Source organism: Carassius gibelio, chromosome A18 (genome assembly GCF_023724105.1).
Source record: "Carassius gibelio isolate Cgi1373 ecotype wild population from Czech Republic chromosome A18, carGib1.2-hapl.c, whole genome shotgun sequence".
In the NCBI taxonomy this organism is placed as follows: Eukaryota; Metazoa; Chordata; class Actinopteri; order Cypriniformes; family Cyprinidae; genus Carassius; species Carassius gibelio.
Window position 1 is genome coordinate 11,127,772 of NC_068388.1, and position 22,377 is coordinate 11,150,148.

At 36.1% G+C, this 22,377-nt stretch overlaps 1 protein-coding gene across 3 annotated transcripts in view; it reads left to right on the forward strand.

Moving 5' to 3' along the window:
• Nucleotides 1-19,216, forward strand: part of LOC127934438 (guanine nucleotide-binding protein G(o) subunit alpha) — a 91,477-nt gene extending 72,261 nt beyond the window's left edge. The window contains exons 5-8 of one of the 3 annotated variants that reach the window (XM_052531818.1): nt 849-977; nt 1,969-2,098; nt 7,150-7,303; nt 16,933-19,216. In XM_052531818.1, the coding sequence (XP_052387778.1) occupies nt 849-977; nt 1,969-2,098; nt 7,150-7,303; nt 16,933-17,120 (601 nt within the window). In that variant the 3' untranslated portion in view covers nt 17,121-19,216. Of the gene's footprint in view, nt 1-848; nt 978-1,968; nt 2,099-7,149; nt 7,304-8,344; nt 9,347-13,949; nt 14,104-16,932 lie in introns of those variants that run through there. The other 2 variants (XM_052531817.1, XM_052531816.1) reach the window with 2 other exon arrangements.
• Nucleotides 19,217-22,377: the final 3,161 nt, after the last annotated feature.

Here is a 22,377-nt window from a genome sequence, read left to right on the forward strand (position 1 = left end):
TGTTTTAACTTTTTTAACATTTTTTTTCTGGGATTAACATAGATTCTGGTTCTCAGATCCTCCCATTGGTCTGAGACTTTTGGACCTCACATGTCATAGACCTTGCTCTCACTTCCTGTATTATTTCTCTTATGTATGTATTTATTTATTTGGACCATTGCATTTCGATGTAATCATCTGTCTACTGTCTACCAGTATTACCAGCCAAAGACTTTGATGGATGTTTCGGCATCTTGTGGTACTCAAATTTCAATTCAACTGGCATCCAATTTGGAAGCACGCATATTTCACTGTTTCTTTCATCTGAAAGATAAATGACATCCACAGCCTTGGAGAATATGCATCACACATTGTTAAAATGCAGGCTCAGTCCTCGCTGTCTGCTTGCATCACCATTGCCTTTTGAAGAGGACAGCGTGTGTATGTGTGTGTCAGCTGTGAGTGGCACAAGAAAGATGTTTCATGTTTTATTTTGACTTATACTTTATGACTTATGCTATTATAGTCTGAATGACTTCCTGTGTCTAAAGTTATGGCTTTAGTAAGATGGACTGTCATGTAATTTATTGACACTGTTATATGAAAAGCAGTTTTTAGTGCAAGCTATAACAAGTCTAATTGTATATTTAAAATATGTGCTGAAATACAGCATTGTTTAGTGAATTCACAAACAATCTTTTGCAAGATGTTTTATGTATTCGGAAATATAAACAACAACAGATGGATTTCCTTGGTTGAAAAGCTACTAGTATCTGCAAAAAGACTTCTCTACTTCATGTGAATGACAGTTGCTGAGATTCTGTGGAAAACTGTGGGTCCTAACTGACATTCCTTCTTTCTTCCTCCAGTTACTTAGACAGTTTAGATCGGATTGGTGCTCCAGACTACCAGCCCACAGAGCAGGACATTCTGCGAACTCGAGTGAAGACCACCGGGATTGTAGAAACCCACTTCACCTTCAAGAACCTGCACTTCAGGTGAGACTGACTGGCACAGAAATTATACATCTGAATGTACGGTGTGTATTTTTAGAGTACTACAGTTATTATTTTCTCTCATTTTAGATTCAGAATCAGGCCACGTTTCAGATAAAAATAAGTCTGATCTGTTATATGTAGCAAAAAGTGTTTTTAACTCTCATTACAACTGGAGTGGTTATAGACCGAGATGAAGACAGATGAATATCTCCAAACACAGACTTCATCTTACTTCATATCATCTCATCATTCACAGGTTTTTTTTTTCACTCTCTCGGCTGATGTGAAAGCAGAAGACAAAAATGAAAGTGTTGATGTGGGTTAGACAGACAGATATGCTTCCATTATTCTGAATCCATACTGATACAGCAGAAGCTACCATTTCTGCAGAAAAGGGCAGGACCTCAGTGGACAGCGACCATCTGAATGGCTTATCCACTAATAATATTGAGGAAAAATCATTGCAGATTTAAGATTTAAGGGTTAATAAATCATTGTCTCATGTTAGTATAGTCATACATGTCACAATTTCATGCTCACGAAGTCTGCTCTGCATTTATAATTTAAAATAAATGTTTTCAGTTTTAATAATTATTCAAATGAAATTTTTCTCTGAGATGGCAGTTGAATTTTCAGCAGCAATGATTTAAGTCATTTAATCTTTCTTAAATCAAGTATGCTGATTTGCTCTGGAAGCATTTTTTTTTTTTAATGAAAACATTTGTTCTGCTTAATATTTTTGTGCAAGCTGTGATAGTTTTTTTCAGGATTCTTTGATGAATAGAACGTTCAAAACAACAGCATTTATTTGAAATCTTTCATTACATTATGAATGTCTTTACTGTCTAACTTTTGATCCATTTAATGTGTCCTTGCTGAATAAAAGTATTTAAATTGTACTGACCCCAGACTTTTAAACGGTAGTGTATACTGCTTGTGTGATGGAGTGCATTATTGTGTGGTGAGCTCATGTTGAGTTGTGTCCACTCAGGCTGTTTGATGTGGGAGGTCAGAGGTCAGAGAGGAAGAAATGGATCCACTGCTTTGAGGACGTGACTGCCATTATCTTCTGTGTGGCTCTGAGTGGATACGACCAGGTGCTCCATGAAGACGAGACCACGGTGAGCACTAAATATATACACACTCACACGGAGAGACACAAACAAGCACATCAGCACATCTACTGTATGCTTATGCTTATGCACAATATGTGACTCAATTGCACGTGCACACTCAGCGGCTATGTTTATACACTCAAGTGTGCACACTTAACACACTAACAAAAAATGACGGGTATTTCAACATGTTTTCCCATGCTTTAAGAGAGTTACTGTAACTACGCGACGCAGACTATATGATCTTCATCCACTGTTGAACACTGTAATTGCAATTATGTTGCCATTCAATTGAACATGATCATAGTGTGCTGTGTGATTATTCACAGCCTTATAATTAAAAAAAGGGCTAGAGAATCTTTTTGTTTAGCTGGTTTTTAAACATTTTTAAGGTCAGTGCTGTTGATAAATCAGCCTCCATTGTGAACTCCCACATTAATCGACACATTAAGTAATGCTTGTGATGTACGTGTCATCGTGCGCATACTGTAAAATTCTTAGAAATAGTAAATAATAGTGAAAAAATAATACTTGATAGTTATTTTTTTAAATTGCTATTCAAACAAACGTACTGTTACAATAAGCTGTAAATTTCAATATTGGTTTAAATGCACTTTATACTGAAAATTTTAGTGTAATATTGATTCAGCCCCACATATCAATAAAGTGGCAGGTTGTTTAAATATTTTAGATGTAATTCCAATATAAATAATTAGCATTTTGTATTTATTTCATTATTGTTGCCATTAAGATTTGTAAGTGTTGGAGATGAGCTGCTAGCAAGCATGCTCTTAAATGTGGGTGGCCTGGGATTGAATCACGGGTCATGTTTTTATGCTCCACACCGTACCATCAAATTTAAGCAAAATTGAATTAAAAACCAAACAATTATAAATTACTGGATAAGTCTGATAATGTCATAGCTTTGAGTATCGTAGCTTTCAAGTTTGTGTTCCAAATGCTTATCCCGTGCTAACTAGCTGCATGCATAATGGTTTCTCAGAGTGCTGGGGGTCCCACCGGGGCATGAATGAATATGTTTGAAAATGTTTGAAAATTAGTCATTCTGGGTGAATGTCATTAGTTTAACACCACAAGCACTTTGCTCACCATGTCCATTTCTTACAACATGAGATAAAATACACATAAATATTAAATATAGCAGTTAAGTTGATACACATAAATATGAAATATAGCAATTAAGTTGACAGTGCAATAAAAAGTTATTTAAAAAATGTCGTTTAAAAAATTATTAAACGTTATTTAAACATTACATAGGCTAATCATGAATTATGACGACTTGTAACTGCGATTGTTTACTTAAAATAATTTAGTAGACAAGTTCAACACACACACACACACACACACAAAAAGCCAAGCAAATGTCTTTTAAGTTCTATGAACCCTTTTACAGTGTCCTTTAAAATAAAAAAAAGAAAATATTTATTAATGTCCCGATGCTATTGTTTGATTCTGTGACCGTGCCAGTTAAATCATGGCATGTGTGATGAGTCATGTTTGAATGTCTGTGTGTGACACAGGCCTCTGATCTGTCCAGACACACTCTCTTGACAAACTCTGATAAGAGATTTTTTACAACATCAGAGGGATTTACGGTGAAGCTTTTTGGACATAGGAAGGCTTTTATGGCTAGAAACATGGCCGCCCATAAATACAGCAAATCTCAGATGTCCATATTCACCTGATCAATGGAAGCAATAAAAAAAACGAAGACAAATTCTATTATTTTGTAAGAAAGTCCTGGCAAAACAAATGGACAGAGATAAACATACAGATCTTGTGAATACACACTTTCTGTATGTGTCTCCTGGCAGTGCTCATACATTCAGCGCTCTATCAGTGTTTACGCATTTACTGTCTGACATTCTGTCCCGACCTTCTCTCCTGTGCAACCTGTGACCTTTCCTCCTCCATTTCAAAACAAACAAGAGTTGACCGTCTGTATAGAACTGTTCTTTTCTTCATTTGTGACATGGACCGATTCTGCATTGCTCCACTATTGTTTAGCATTTAAGTGTGTATGTTTGTACAGTACGTGCGAGTCTGTGAGCACATGTGAGTATCAACAGCGGTGGTATCTGGGGGTGGGAAATGTGAGTGAAGTGGTGAAGTGTTGGGTTCTGGTGCATGTCCGGTTCCGCTCGGCTGCTCCCGTGGCCTCCAGCGGCCACCTCTGCATCTGCGTCTCTCCTTCAAAACATCTCAGCTGCTCTTCTGTCATCTCTCGCCATCGGCTTTCTTCTCTAACCATTCGCTAAACAATCCAGTCCAGCTCTACAGGCGGCCCTTCCACAGGTATGAAATTATCATTACCAAGCCTCAGTTGAAGTACATACTACAAAAACCTGGAAGCAGTAGGCTTTATGTTGTGCTTTAACTTGCTGTAAATTAAAGGGATAGATCAGCCAAAAATGAATATTCTGTTATCATTTCAATGGAATTCTCTACACACTATGTATGAATATATATATATATATATATATATATATATATATATATATATATATATATATATATATATATATATATATATATATATATATATATATATATATTTTTTTTTTTTTTTTTTTTTTAAGTGAAATTAGTTTTTATGTAAATCTTACACCATTTTTTCAATGCATTTACACAATTAAAGTCAGTGTGTCAAATGTTGTTTTGGACTTTCATTGTATGGACAAAATCCTACATAATTTTCATGTTTTGGTGAACTACCCCTTTAAGTGTTTGCTTGTGTGCTTGTTTCTGATATATGCTAGATTTCATGAAATTATATCAGATATTCTATATGCATTGCTAGTTCTTTTCAAATCCTTAATTTTTAATTGGGTTAACTGGCTTAGGTGATCGGCTGAACTCATTTTTTCCAGTTTCCTCTTAAAATGATCAGACACATCAAAGAGAGCGTCACTGCTTCCAGCTCTGATTTCATGATCATTCAGATGACATGTATATATGAATAATGAGCAGAATAATAATTTATTAATTGCATATGAAAATAAGGATTGTATATATCTTTATTGTTTCCCCATTATAATTAACATGAGATTCTTTGTATACCATCATGATGATATAAGTAATTCATTTCTTAGGTAGCAGATTAAGCAGAATATATTTAGTTTCCTTTTCTGGCTTATTGGCTCTTCCTGTTTTTCTGCTCAAGTCTCACTTAATATTCTAATGTTGCACTCAAAGTGTGATTGCACCTGAATATGTGTGTGTGTGTGTGTGTGTAGATAAGAGCGCCTGAGAGTGAGTGTGTGTATGTGGGTTTAGATTTTTTTGTATATGTTTTATTTTAAAAATGCTACGAGATCTATTTTAAAGGTGGGATTATGCATGTTTAAGAATATATATATATATATATATATATATATATATATATATATATATATATATATATATATATATATATATATATATTAGTGCTGTCAATCGATTAAAAAAAATTAACTAATTAATCGCACAATTTTTTAAAATTAATCGCGATTAATCGCGATTAATCGCAATTAAAAGACTTTTGGATATGTAAATGTAAAATGTAAATAATTAATGTAAACTCAAGACAAAGAAACTATTTAAATTCAAAATATGATTGTTTATTGGAATTTTTGTTTAACTTGTAACACAGATTTTCTCATGTAAACAACATACCTGCAATAAACCATCAATATCCTCCAAATTAACTGTTGGCTTGAAAGCCATATTTATTACAGAAATAAAAACACAGGCATGTAAGTACCATTTGAATTTCAAAACAATCAATGCCAATAAAAAACAAAAATGATTTCCATATTGAATTCTAAGTGGACTGCAAAAAAATTCCAAAGTATAGTCATTGCCAGTGCTTTAAGTGGGCCAGTACGCACCGGTACTCAGTACCGCCACTTCCAAATATAGCTCTTGAGCGTACTGCCACCTCTCCGTGCGCCCAGAACGTGCTTGTAGCGTACTGGTACGCTCATTTGGACATCTGTTTTAATAGAGGTTTTAATCTTTTACCTGCACTGCCGATTTTCAGAGCGCCCTTCACAATGCAAGCTTCCTAATTCATCCCACCCAGAGCAGAAACTACATTACCCATTCACCCTTAAGTTATACAAGTGAATAGCGCATGTGTCGCTTTTCCCACTGTTAAGTGTCAACAACTCAACGTGGCCGGAGAAGGTGTGTGAAACTTGTTGTGAGTTATACTAAAGCAAAATCTTGAGTATTTATTGTCTGATAAACATTAAAAACTGTCTGCGGAGGTTGAGTCGTCCTGCAGCCCCCGCTGGCTGCTCATTGGCTGCAGCATCTTTTTTCTAAGTTCTAAAAAAATACCGTAGACGGCAAGGCACAAATTTAGATATTCATTTATCTAATTAATCTATAGCCTATGCACAAAGACAATATGATTTTTTTGTCCCCTTTTTGTTTTAAAGCTTGATGAAGAGAGAGAGCGCAAGTTGCTGCAGCTGCGAGGAGGACAGTGATGCACGCGCACAGGAGTGATTGACAGTTCGCGGCACTGTGTACAAAAAATACTCCGCTACACAATTATTTCGTTATTTTCGTTTAAGCTTATTAACGTTAGCGTTACAGAAAGGTCTGATTTACGCACTGTTACAGTCATTGTTTTTTTTTTTTTTTTTTTTTTAAACAATGACATTTGAGTTCATGATTTTAATGTTGCTGTTTCTTGTGGCAGACTGAAGAGTAATCCGGCAGAGTTTTATACTGAAACTTTCCGTCTAAAAGTCCTTCCTTGGTCTAAACCATATTTCTTTGCACGTTGAACACACATAGGCCACAACTGGAAATAAAAAAACTGCAACCGCGTTAATTGCGTTATTTTTTTTTAACGCGTTAAATATTTCAAATTAATCGAATGCGTTAACGCGCTAATTTTGACAGCACTAATATATATATATATGCAGAGAGAGAGAGAGAGAGAGAGAGTATGTCCCCATTTATAGCTGAGTAAATGTTTAAGTCTGTGTGTTTGTGGAAGAATATCTATAAATGATGCTGATGTCTTCTTTCTCTTTCTGCAGAACCGCATGCACGAGTCCTTGAAGCTGTTTGACAGCATCTGCAACAGCAAATGGTTCACAAACACCTCCATCATTCTCTTTCTCAACAAGAAGGACATATTTGAGGAGAAAATTAAGAAATCTCCCTTAAGTATCTGCTTCCCAGAGTATACAGGTAAACTAAATACCCTGGCGTTAAGTAATACGAGCAAAGGAAGAAAAGACAGATACTGTAGGATGAAAAGACAAAATAGTTGAGGAGAGGATTGAAGAAAGACATTCTCTCCAGATGCCAATTAGCACAATAAATATTCAGGAAAAGAACCATCCTGTTATTTGATTTCCTTTCGGGTGGATTCACACCCCTAATCTGGACAGCTTGCATTTCTGTATTCTCCAGCACTGAGGGGAAAACAGCAAAAACAGTCACTTGCTATTCCCTGTTCATTTTTATTTTGTAGCTCTGAGCTTTTCGTCTTCCTCCATAGCTGCTCTTAAACATTTCCTCACCCATTATACTGAATGATAGATGGAAGACAGGCTGCACAAACAATCACAAATAAGTTTGAGAGACAGAAAGAAGTTTTCTGAGAATGTAACTGTAGTCAGAGAAAAATTGCCTGAAGAAATTTCCGCTGCCTGAGGACATTTATCTTAGTGGGATAAATTGCCTAAAAACAAAAGTCACTATTTTTTTCTGCTGTCTGACATTTTAATCTCTTTGAACCAGAACTGATATGTTTTTAATCTGTGTTAGTTAAAAGTAAGCATGACTGATAGTTTTTTTTTTTTTTGTCAAGGGCAATCTTTACACTAGTTATGAAAAATATTTTATATACAAATTTTATTTATAAATGTAAATCTAAATGAACACTGTTTCTGACATATCTGATAAATCAGTTATTTTAATAAAAGGGATCATATAGACTTCTGTACTTTATTTCAGAGAGCTAAGAATTAGTACAAGGTATTCAGGCATATTAATAATATTAATATTTATAATAATATTAATATTCCATAATATTATATATATGTTTTTATTACTTTGTATTAATATAATTAATAATTATATAATATGTGCAAACCTTTTTTATTTTATTTTATTTTTTTATTTCAGTTCAGTGTTCAGTTTTATATTTTGATTCTCTTTTTTTATTATTCTTTCTTTATTCGTCTGCTGCTTTTCCATCCTTACCTGACTCATCCTGTGCTGCAGGTTCAGACACGTTCATGGAAGCGGTGGGCTACATTCAGTCCCAGTACGAGAGTAGGAACAAGTCAGTCGACAAGGAGATCTACTCTCACATCACCTGTGCTACAGACACAGACAACATTCAGTTTGTCTTCGACGCTGTCACCGATGTCATCATCGGTAACAACCTGCGCTTCACTGGCCTCTACTAACCCTCAGTCATACCCAGCTCTTTCACCACACCTAAATACAGTGGCAACTGTTGTCAGATATGTGACATTTTATCTTTGTTTTATACTTCAGTGACGGCCTTAAAGTGAGAACTAACTCAAATCTTTGAAAGTTCTCACAGAGCTGTTCTTTAATTTATGGGGTAAATTTAAAGCATAGGCCTGAACTCAACTATTAATTTTGGCACATTTGTTTCAAATGTGCTTTGAATGTCCTTCTTGACACATTCCTGGTGTGTTAGAGAGAGGTCAGGAGATACTTTGAGTAAAAATTGGTGCCAAATTGCTCCACTACTTCCTACTTATGTTATAACTGAGCTTGTAACGTCAGACATATTATTTTGTCCTTATTAAACAGTATGCAGATAAATAATTAGAGATTCAATGAGGTTGTGTGGTAATATTTTAAATTCCAGTGACTATGTAAGTGGCACTATAATGATGCTCTATATACATTGTATTATTTTCAAATGAATGCATTATGGGTTATGAATTTCAGTGAATATTCACTAGCTGGCTCATATTACATTACAGTACATGTGTTCTGAGTTGGCAGCAGTCTCTAAGAGTGTTGATGAAACACTAGGCTTGACATTTACAGTACTTGGCATTTAGAAGAGAGTGCAAATGTCCAATGCCCTGAGCCAGACCACAACAATGTTACCCTCTTAGCATCCTAAAAAACAACCGGAGGACGTGTTACTCCAATATAGAATTGGAGACAACCAGGACATTCCAATGATACAAAAGTTGTGCATTTTGTTGAGACTAAGCTGATTTATGAAGAGAAAATAACTAGATTTAAATAACATATCAGATGCATATATATATTTAAATATATATATATATATATATATATATATATATACAGTATTGTTCAAAATAATAGCAGTACAATGTGACTAACCAGAATAATCAAGGTTTTTCGTATATTTTTTTATTGCTACGTGGCAAACAAGTTACCAGTAGGTTCAGTAGATTCTCAGAAAACAAATGAGACCCAGCATTCATGATATGCACGCTCTTAAGGCTGTGCAATTGGGCAATTAGTTGAATTAGTTGAAAGGGGTGTGTTCAAAAAAATAGCAGTGTGGCATTCAATCACTGAGGTCATCAATTTTGTGAAGAAACAGGTGTGAATCAGGTGGCCCCTATTTAAGGATGAAGCCAACACTTGTTGAACATGCATTTGAAAGCTGAGGAAAATGGGTCGTTCAAGACATTGTTCAGAAGAACAGCGTACTTTGATTAAAAAGTTGATTAGAGAGGGGAAAACCTATAAAGAGGTGCAAAAAATGATAGGCTGTTCAGCTAAAATGATCACCAATGCCTTAAAATGGAGAGCAAAACCAGAGAGACGTGGAAGAAAACGGAAGACAACCATCAAAATGGATAGAAGAATAACCAGAATGGCAAAGGCTCAGCCAATGATCACCTCCAGGATGATCAAAGACAGTCTGGAGTTACCTGTAAGTACTGTGACAGTTAGAAGACGTCTGTGTGGAGCTAATCTATTTTCAAGAATCCCCCGCAAAGTCCCTCTGTTAAAAAAAAGGCATGTGCAGAAGAGATTACAATTTGCCAAAGAACACATCAACTGGCCTAAAGAGAAATGGAGGAACATTTTGTGGACTGATGAGAGTAAAATTGTTCTTTTTGGGTCCAAGGGCCACAGGCAGTTTGTGAGACGACCCCCAAACTCTGAATTCAAGCCACAGTACACAGTGAAGACAGTGAAGCATGGAGGTGCAAGCATCATGATATGGGCATGTTTCTCCTACTATGGTGTTGGGCCTATTTATCGCATACCAGGGATCATGGATCAGTTTGCATATGTTAAAATACTTGAAGAGGTCATGTTGCCCTATGCTGAAGAGGACATGCCCTTGAAATGGTTGTTTCAACAAGACAATGACCCAAAACACACTAGTAAACGGGCAAAGTCTTGGTTCCAAACCAACAAAATTAATGTTATGGAGTGGCCAGCCCAATCTCCAGACCTTAATCCAATTGAGAACTTGTGGGGTGATATCAAAAATGCTGTTTCTGAAGCAAAACCAAGAAATGTGAATGAATTGTGGAATGTTGTTAAAGAATCATGGAGTGGAATAACAGCTGAGAGGTGCCACAAGTTGGTTGACTCCATGCCACACAGATGTCAAGCAGTTTTAAAAAACTGTGGTCATACAACTAAATATTAGTTTAGTGATTCACAGGATTGCTAAATCCCAGAAAAAAAAAATGTTTGTACAAAATAGTTTTGAGTTTGTACAGTCAAAGGTAGACACTGCTATTTTTTTGAACACACCCCTTTCAACTAATTGCCCAATTGCACACCCTTAAGAGCGTGCATATCATGAATGCTGGGTCTTGTTTGTTTTCTGACAATCTACTGAACCTACTGGTAACTTGTTTGCCACGTAGCAATAAAAAATATACTAAAAACCTTGATTATTCTGGTTAGTCACATTGTACTGCTATTATTTTGAACAATACTGTATATATATATATATTGAGTACATATATATATATTACAATTTTGTGTCAGTAAGATTTTTTACATTTTTTTTTTTTTTTTACAATGGCTGCATTTATTTGATCAAAAATAAAGGCATTCATTTGAATATTTATTTAACTTTTCTATTTGAATATTTTTAAAATGTAAGTTATAACTGTGATGGAAAAAGCCACATTGTCAGCAGACAATATTCTAGTCTTCAGTGTCACATGATCCTTCAGAAATCATTCTAATATGCTGATATGGTGCTCAAGAATCAAGAACCGTGATACATTTTTCATTATTCTTTAATGAATAGAGAGTTCAAAGAATAGCACTTGTTTGAAATAAAAATTGTGGCAGTGTAAAAATCTTTACAATCACTTTTGTTCAGTTTAATGCATCATTGTTGTATAGAAGTATTAATTCCTTAAAATAAAATAAAACTGACCCCAAAATGTGTACTACAATCACATGCAACAACTGGAGTAATATGATTCATATCAGTATGATTGAAGTAATAGAATCACAAAGCTTTCTCACTACACATTGTCTGCTCTTTCGTTTGTAAGTCAGTATATTATATACTATTTTGCTTCATTGCTGGGCGCAGTATGCAGTAGTCATATAAGGGCCAGAACAGTTCTAATCGAATGTAACAAGTACTAAATGGACCAGAGCTGAAAAGACTACTTGGTCTGATGAGCTGTTGCTTTCTCAAGAATAAGCAGATATGTGCCTTGCATTTAACTGAGACCTTGACCATTAGGCCTGCGTTGAGTCTCTGTGAATGTGAAAATACAGATCTTTAATTGACAATAATTCACAGTGCCATATATGTTTTGGATGTGTACAGGGCTTTTTAATGTTCATCTCTCCATAGGATCACTTTAGTGTGGGGATTATACATTGATCAGGTTGACATATAAATGATTTTTGACCTTTTTTATGTCTGATGAAAGGTATTTTTAATCTTGTGCAACACAAATTGTATTTTGGCACCACAAGCACAGCATGACTAAATTATCCAAAAGACCCCGTTGAGTCCTAATTTTGTATTTATTTTTATTTTATTTTAATGAGTCTCCCTCAGCCTTCGGCTGAACTGTCTTTGAGAGGTTCATGCTTCATAATATGCACCCTGACTTAGTAAAACATCATATTTTCTGACCTTTAAACCTCAATCATTTATTAGCCATTTATTACTGTTAATCAATGAGAAATATAACTGAATTTAAAGCTGCAGTAGGTAACTTTTTTTTGTTAAACCTGTCATTATGTCCTGACAGTAGAATATGAGACAGATAATCTGTGAAAAAATCAAGCTCCTCTGGCTCCTCCCAGTGGTCCTATTGCCGTTTGCGGAAAATCCATCACTCCCGGTAAGAAACAACTAATCAGAGCTGCGGTCCGTAACTTTGTTTGTGTTCAAAATGTAGAAAAATTTATATAATCTACAGGGTGCACCTATAATAAGTGTTTATATTCTGACTATTTTAGATTGCTTCGGGGATACCGCGGCGGAGTAACCCAGTACCTTTGTGATTCTTCATAGACATAAACAGAGAGAAGTAGTTCCGGCTACGATGTTCTTCCGCAAGACGCAAGTAGTTCTGTTTATTAACCGCTAGAGCGTCAAAAGTTACCTACCGCAGCTATAATTATTTGCTTCAGACAGCCAAGAGACAGTGATTCCTTTTATAAACCGAAAAGTTAAATCCGTAACCGTAACTGCACAATTTAATTAACTAAATCATCTACTGTCTGAAGGTTTCCTTTATGTTTGCATTGTGCCAACTATGAACAGTTAATGTGTTATTATAAGGCCATCGTCAGTACTACTAAGCAACTTTCAGCCATTGTTCAGGTCCATTATTGGTCAGTTTACACACATTAGAGATTATATAGCTGCATAGTGGCTTTCTTTCTAGAAGCCAAGCAAAAAGTGTAAAGGGAAACAGTTTCATTTTTAGTCCTTTGACCTTTATCTCAGTTTGATGGGCCATAAAATTTGTATTATTATTTTAAAGGATTATGAGTAATGAGACGGGTGGCTCATGTACATCAATTGTCAGCTCAGACACATGGCTAATTAGGTCAGTGGCCAAGGTAAAGAAACGTTCCTGGGGGACAAAGGCCAATTTGTTCCCTGGCTTGCAGCCATAGTACAAATAACTGTTGGTAATGTATCCAGACTCCTTTCATCAGACTGACTAATGTGATAAGTTCAAGCGGTACATTTTGCTAATGTGGCATAATTTGCTTGAAATGGCACTTAAATTTGAAATTGTGAGTTCCATTGTAGTGTTTAATTCATATTTGATTCTAATTAAATACATTAGGACCCAGCAGATGGGAGCCATGCTCTCCCATCACACAAATTACTGTAATGTCACCGTCCATCATTTTTTATTTGTTTGTTATTGTCAAACTGCTGTAATTATTGTTTATATGTGTGTCTCACTGCTGTGATTATTTATTAAACAGTGGCTGTCTATTTATATGACATGAATGAATAAAATACTCATGGATTTCTGGTGTGTGGTGCTCATTTTTAAGTCCTGCATCTTCTGCAAAGTAAACACAGATTTTGAGTGCTGTTTAGATTATTTTCTCTGCGTAATTATAATATTTGTGGTGAATCATCACTACCCGAGTGGAGCAGATATTAATAGTTTCACCAAACTGTCACCAAGAATTTGAAATCACATTGCTAATGTAGGTTAAAACAATCGTTTCTTTCTTTGTCATCAGTTGATGTTTTGCTTTTTATGGGCTTCAGCTTCTGTAGTTGCTTATCTTGACTCTTGCTGTATGTATTTCTCCACTAAACTTTTCTTGTTATTCTGTCTGCCTCTATTTCTCTGTCTATCCTCTATTCTGGTTTCTTCTCCTCTTGCAGAATCGCATGCACGAGTCTCTTATGCTGTTCGATTCCATCTGTAACAACAAATTCTTCATTGACACTTCCATCATTCTCTTCCTCAACAAGAAAGACCTGTTTGCTGAAAAGATCAAGAAATCTCCCCTAAGTATCTGTTTCCCTGAATACACAGGTAAGAATGATTCCTGTAGTTAATAAGCCTTTGGAAATGTAAATTTTTAAACTCTCTTAACACAGAAGGATGTTTCTGATTAGTCAGGTCAGGGGTAGTGATGTCGGAGGCCCATTAGTTTGGGTTCACAGTATGAACAATAGACTTTGAAGGCACTGTAATATGGGAGGTAAATGATGTAGCAGTACTGTTGAGAGCCGAAGCTGAATCTTGCGTGTGAAGTTATGTAAAATGTGGGAACAGAGAGATGTCTGGAGGTCTGTTAAACTCTCTTCCAGCTAATTACAATTCACTGCCTCCACTGGACCCATTTCTGTGTTGCTTTTATATACAGTTGCCCGAAAAAGCATTTGGAGACTCCAGTAACACTTAAAAATGTATTTGCATTATAAAGTACACAAAAATATCCAACTAAAGTTATTTCTTTAAAAAAAAAAAAAATCACGCTTTTGAAGCAGAAATATTAATTAATTATATAATATTAATTAATTACACTTAATGTTTAATAATATTAATTAAAGAACTAGAAATTAATGTAATGTTAGCAGTATTTTTAAGACAAACACATTGTATGTAATTAATAAATAAATGAATTATAATCAACATAAAATAAATGGATTGAATATAATAATAAATTGTTAATTAAATAAATTATTAAATAAATAATATATACAGGTGCTTCCCAATGAATTAGAATGTCAAGGAAAAGTTCATTTATTTCAGTAATTCAACTCAAATTGTGAAATTTATGTATTAAATTCAATGCACACAGACTGAAGTAGTCTAAGTCTTTGGTTCTTTTAATTGTGATGATTTTGGCTCACATTTAACAAAAACCCACCAATTCACGATCTCAACAAATTAGAATAAGATGAAATGCCAATGAGCTAATAAACTCAAAACACCTGTAAAGGTTTCCTGAGCCTTCTGAATGGTCTCTGACAATCATTGACGCCCTTGACAAGGAGTGTAAGTCACAAAAATCCATTGGCAATAAGCTGGCTGTTCACAGAGTGCTGTATCCAAGCATGCTAACAGAAAGTTAAGTGGAACGAAAAAGTGTGGAAGAAAAAGATGGACAACCAACCGAGAGAACAGCAGCCTTACGATGATTGTCAAGCAAACTGGATTCAAGAATTTGAGTGAACTTCACAAGGAATGGACTGAGGCTGGGGTCAAGGCATCAAGAGCCACCACACACAGAAGTGTCAAGGAATTTGGCTACAGTTGTCGTATTCTTCTTGTACCACAGACAATGTCAGAGGCATCTTACCTGGGCTAAGGAGAAGAAGAAATGGTCCTAGATTCTGGAGGGATGGTGGAGAAGCTCATAGCCCAAGTTCAAGTTGCTTGAAGTCCAGTGTTAAGTTTCCACAGTCTGTGATGATTTGGGGTGCAATGTCATATGCTGGTGTTGGTCTATTGTGTTTTTTGAAAACCAAAGTCACTGTACCCGTTTACCAAGAAATTTTGGAGCACTTCATGCTTCCTTCTGCTGACCAGCTTTATGAAAATGCTGATTTAATTTCCCAGAAGGATTTAGCACCTACAGTACCAACACTGCCAAAAGCACTAAAAGTTGGTTAAATGACCATGATGTTGTGTTTGACTGGCCAGCAATCTCACCAGACCTGAACCCCATAGAGAATCTATGGGCTATTGTCAAGAGGAAAATGAGAAACAAGAGAACAACAAATGCAGATGAGCTGAAGGCCACTGTCAAAGAAACCTGGGCTTCCATATCACCTCAGCAGTGCCACAAACTGATCACCTCCATGCCACGCCGAATTGAGAAAGTAATTAAATCAAAAGGAGCCCCTACCAAGTATTGAGTACATGTACAGTAAGTTAACATACTTTCCAGAAGGCCTTTTTATTGGTTTTATGAAGTATTCTAATTTGTTGAGATAGTGAATTGGTATGTTTTTGTTAAATGTGATCCAAAATCATCACAATTAAAAGTGACAAAGACTTAAACTACATCTGTCTGTGTGCATTGAATTTATTTAATACATAAATTTAACAATTTGAGATGAATTACTGAAATAAATACACTTTTCCTCGACATTCTAATTTATTGAGAAGCACCTGTAATATCTCATTAACTATTATCTATATAGTCTATATAATATTTTGACAGACATTGTTCAACAGTTATTATTTATATTTTGTTTAGAATGAAGACAAATATTTGCACTATTATAATATATGTATTAAATGTATAGTATATGTTTAAACTACTAAATTAATAAACAATAAACACCATCTTAGCATCTTGATATTTTGTTCAAAAAACAAGATTTAAATGAGTAAATTAATTGTTATGAACTACTAAGTGAATTATTAAATGTAACTATAAGTTGATAAATGCAATATCTCAACATCTTGATATATTGTTCAGTGTTGTTTGTGTCCATAATTAATAAGATGAAGTCAATCTGTGCTTTCTCTACTAGGACATCTAAGAAAAGCATTGTCTAGTATTACATGAATGCAAATGTTCTTTCTAATGCAATGACATTTTAAGCGTGACTGTAAATGGTCTCATACATAAATAACCAAGATACAGAAGCATCTCATTGGGACACTTCCTTCATAAGGAGCCAAGTTAAAGAATGCATGGCTTTTAGAGAACAGAAGAGAAGGGACATTTGTGAATGTCAGAAGTCACCAAGGTCATATTATATATTGGGTTAATGAGCATTTCGAGTGACAAGTACAAAGCTGATTTGTAGATCAGAGGACCACTTTTATGCCATTTTAAATTTTGGCATAATATCAAAACCTCTTTCTCTAACATACTCATTTGATCTCTGTATCCCTCCGTAGGTCCAAACACCTACGACGATGCAGCTGCTTACATCCAAGCACAATTTGAAAGCAAGAACCGCTCACCTAATAAGGAGATCTACTGTCACTTGACCTGTGCCACGGATACAGGAAACATCCAGGTGGTGTTCGATGCCGTGACCGACATCATCATCGCCAACAACCTGCGAGGCTGCGGCTTGTACTGAGGCCCGCCCCCTCCCTCTCAAGCCACTTCTTTGGAAATGATTATTATTGAAAATGCAAGTTGGTAAATAATGATAACGATAATTTTAAAATAGGCATATACAAATATATAAATATATTATATATATATATATGAAATGTTTTTAGTTTGTCTTTCAAAGAGCTGCCAACAGAACTGATTTCTTATAGAAACCCAGCCTTTATGGTTTTAGAACAAAGTTGGGACCTTTTTTTGTGGTGTTTTTGTTTTTTCTTTGCTGTTGTATGTTTCGTTCTCCCCTGTTTTCCACTGTGTCTTTATCATTTTAACTAAACAACCCTCTTTTTTTTTTTATAAATGTCTTTCTTTGACTATATTTTTTATGTTTTATGTCATTGTATGTATATTTATTACACAAATATCAGTCAGGGGGATGACCTGTACATGTTTGCCTGGCTATATGAATTTACTTTGACGATAACATGAAGTTAGCTTAATCCACGGTTATGCTAGTCTTGAGCACTACAGTTCAAGTCAGTTGTGGCGTGTCCTTGTTTTGGCTTTTTAATCACTGTAGTACCGTTCCATATCATAGAGAACGGAATAACCCAGGCTTTTCTTACATTTCGTCTCTACCCATCACTTCCATAGTTCAGCTGTCTGGGGAAGGGCCTGGGCCGCTTGACATGTGACCCCAGGTCTGTCGAACCAGTACGATGATTGCAAGTGTCATATCAGTGCCAACCTTCTGAGAATGACGTGACTGGGAACAGTACTAGAAAACACTAGGTCACTGTTATAGGAACTTATTAACATTTGTCTTGTGAGAAACTTTTACTTTTGTATTGTTGTTGATTAATTTATTAATTTATTTATTGATCATCTGTCCCACGCACTTCCTTTGTACTTACTCCACTTCGTCCATTCTTCAACCTCTCGTCCGTTGTCACCCTTCCCTCTTCATTCCTTCTTCTCCCCAGGCTTCTTCCTGTTTTAGTTTGGCTGGGTAATGGAGTCCCCGTCACTGAGAGCATGACCCCCTCAGCCTTTGTATAAAGAAACAGCTAACTGCTTCACATAGCTAATGGTGTGAAAAGAGAGAATAAAACACAAAATAAAAAGAACAAAAAAAGAGGAAAAAAAAAGAAAACACTGAAAAGACAGACACAGCAAAAAAGAATGGGCATCATGTGGGCGGGGTTACAGGGTGGGCGGGTAGATGTGGGGCTCAGGGAAACGATGTGGAGGCTTGCAGATGAAGGTCACTGAGCTGTCAGTCTTTGTAGAAAGCTGTAGATCCTCCAATTCTAGAATCCTTACGAGTAGAGATAATTGATAAAGAAAAAAAAAAAAGGATGACAATAATATCAGACAATGACGACGATGAAGATGATAACACCAATATCAATGATTATTCTGTAATATTATTAAAGGTATATTTCTTGTGCTTTGTAGCTAAAGAACTTTTTTTGTTCCCTCTCTCCCCCTTTTTTTAAAAAAAGAAGAATTTTGCAAGGGTTCCTGTGATCCACTCTTGAAACGTTCTTACTGACTTACCCATGTTGATGTTGATGAACTGTACCGATTCTTTTTGCCTGTTCACCCTGCATTGCAATGTCTTTACTTAGCCTGAATTGCAGTATATGTATTGATTTTGTTATTTATTTTCGTTCGATCGAATCACTTTTTGGTGGCACGGCTCTGCCCCCGGTGCTGGAGAGGGCGGGGCTGTGCACGGCTGTACAGATTCATGCGCTTTCTCTTGGTTTTTTGAGAATTGTACTCAAACACCTTCCAGGTCTGCATAGAAAAGCACAGCTCTCACCTATCACATGTAGATTTGGAAAGATGTATCTCTCCTCCCTCTCTGCCTTCTCAGTTTGAAACTTAAAGAAAAAAAAGAGAAAAAAAACTGTACAATTACCTTCACCAACGTTGATTTTGATTCTCCTTCCCTTCTTTTTTTAATCCTTTCTTTTTCTCTCCAAGTGAATGCTTTTGTGCTGCTTTTTCTCCCTCTTCTTTAGTGAATGGTTGTTCTTTCATGTGGGATGTTCGTGCTGGAAAACCAATCGAATGTAGTGTTTACATTAAAAGCCACAGTTTTCATGACTACAACCTGGAGCTTTTTACTTTTGACTGATAATCATTCCACTGTTAATCTGCTTTGCCGTTTATATATTTTGCTGATTACTCAAATGAATGAGGCCTCCAAGATGGCTTATGACTCAGATGAAACAATACAGATACCAACAGAGATTAGTTAGTGTAAATGATGATTCAAGGTAAATTTATCCACCATTAATGCAGTACTAAAATTACATACAGTATTCACGATTAAATGTAAGGTGATCTGTTTTAATTCAACCTCTTCACCACTGTGTGCTATATTTACTATAAAAACTGTCAACATCTTAGTATGCAATATAAAGTTGGGGAAATATTCATTTGACCCCCTGCTGATTTTCTAAGTTTGCCACTTACAAAGAAATGAAGGGTTTGTAAATTTTATGGTAGGTTTATTTTAATCTATAGAGAAAAAATACCCATCAAAAAATTCAGAAAACACATTATATAAAGGTTAGAAATTGATTTGCATTTCAGTGAGTGAAATAAGTATTTGATCCCCAAGCAAAACACGACTTAGTAGTTGGAGTAGGAAACCTTGTTGGCAAGCACAGAGGTAAGACGTTCTTTGCAGTTGGTCACGAGCTTTGCACACATCTCAGGGGGGATTTTGGTCCACTCCTCTTTACAGATCCTCTCTAAATCCTTAAGGTTTCTTGGCTGCTGTTTGGCAACTTGAAGTTTCGGCTCCCTCCTAGGATTGAGGTCTCCATGACCTTAATGTGCTTCTCTTCTTGTGCCACTCCTGTGTTGCCTTGGTGATATGTTTTGGGTCATTGTAATCCTTGAAGACTTATCCATGACCCATCTTCATTGTTCTGGCTGAGAGAAGATTTGACAGTACATGTGTTTTTTCCTGGATTGTTTGGTTGGTATTCTGTCTCTAATCATTAAAATGAACCTTTTCTTTGTAAGTGGGCTAACAAAATCAGCAGTGGGTCAAATACATATTTCCCCAACTGTAGGGGACATGGAGGAAGTACGCTTGAATCCCAAGGGAAATAATTATGTCTTAATGTGCCTCTTAAGTGTGTCTTCAGCCAGATGGTTTTGGAGAGAGAAGAAGGAGATGCTCAGTCACTCTACCACAGCTTCAAAAGAGGAAGCACCACTTTGTGTCAGTCTGATTGGATGATAATTGCAATGAGAGCTTCAAATATGGAAAGAGGGAGAGAAAATGAGAGGAAGAGTTTGTGTGTGGGTTAAGACAGGATGAAATGTAGACTATGATGGGAAACTGCAGATGTAATTGGTGTCAACTCCCTCCACCCAACTTAACACAAAGGCTTAATATAGCTACAGTGAAGAAGCACTCTGTCTTAGTGACACCTATCTAACTATGTTTATATATGTATGTGTATATATATATATATATATATATATATACACACACACACACACACACACATATATATATATGGAAGGAAAAACGACAGACAGTGGTGCGGTGTCAGGCCTAAAATTCAGAGGTAAATGTGTGCAAAGGGAAAGAGTGCTCACAATAAACATGATATGGTGTTCTCGTCGTACTAAGGGGTTTGTGAAGGTGAGGCAGAATTCAGGTTCAGAGACTAGATGGCCCGGCATCCTGGCCCGACGACTGTGTAACGGGGGCGGTTCTCATCCGGAAGCTTGTGACTTCGGTGGCACGGAGATCCCTCAACGCTCCCTTCATGGACCCACGAAGACACCAGCGTGCAAGAATGGGGCAAAGAGGCAGGCCTCCCTATTCCTATGATGGCAAAGCTGAAATTTTTACAGCAATTACTCCAGTCTTCAATGTCACATGATCCTTCAGAAATCATTCTAATATGCTGATTTTGAACAGCCTTTATTCATTTGAACAGTAGTGTGTATATATTAATATCTGTTATTTGCATATTACTAGCTACAGTATATATTCATATTTTACATCATCGAACAACATGCTTTAATTGATGGCATTAGGGCAACAGAGAAAGAGAGGAAAAATATCAGAGCAGATGATGTCAGGTGGATCACAAAGGAAAGTTGTCCTTCACCCTCTTCTGGTAATGACAGGTATTGCTTTTATATATTTTTATACTGTATATTTTGACTTGCATTGAAATAACACCCATCAGAACAAGCTCAAAGCTTAAATCAGTAGTTTAGACTGTGCCAGGCTCATAGGGGACACCAAAAAGCCTAGTACTTAACAGCTAAATAGCAATGAAGAATTCAGTGTAATTATGATCAATTAAATATAGCGATTAAATTGTTTCCAACAACATTAAAAAAACATTTCAATTTTAGCTGCTGCACACTATCAGTCACACTAACTGCCACTAATTCATTAACTGGATCACACGGACACTGTGAGTAACTGTAAAATAAAATGACTGGATTCTATTTGAACACTGCTCTTTGCAAGCTCAAGTCACATTTTCTCAGTATCACTATAGTTGCCAGTATTGCTCACTGTGATGTTAAAATATTTCTCTCTTGTAACCACACGATGAGTCAGTGTAGTGTTTCGGTATGCCCTAAAATTCAATCCCAGGACCCTGTCCCTGTCAGCTATTTTTTTTTTCACAAACACACACACACACACACAAAGTTATTTATAGTGCAGCACCATCTTCTGTCTGTTGCTAGGAGACGGCCCGGTGCAGATCTCTTCAGCATGCAATACCTAATGCTTTCATCACAGTTATATATTTTATCACAAACTTTACAGTGTGAATGTGTTATTTCACACAGCATAAAACCCTTCAGTCTCTGCATGGGCACTATGCAGTTATTCAAAATAGGTTCTTCTGTTCCAAACACATTATACATCAAGCTGACAACCTGTAATGGTAATACTGTGCTAAAGAAAGTGAGAGAGTGTAAGAGAAAAGGGAAGTGGTTTATGTGTGTGTTGATGGTGAGTAACGAGAAGGCCGCTGATTACATTTCTGTTACAAAGGTCAAGATCTCAAAGCCACTGTTGCCCTGGTAACTGTTTACTCCGGTGTCCCCTCACTGCTGGGATGGTGCTCTCGCAATGACACCTCTGGACTCTCTGTAATGAGGAAGCAAAGGGCGTAATCTTTGAATTCCGTCCTTGAAAAGAGGACATAGATAAATAGAAAGACATAGGCTTTATCTCAGTAATATGAGGTTCTGTATAAATCAAAAGTCCAGTTACA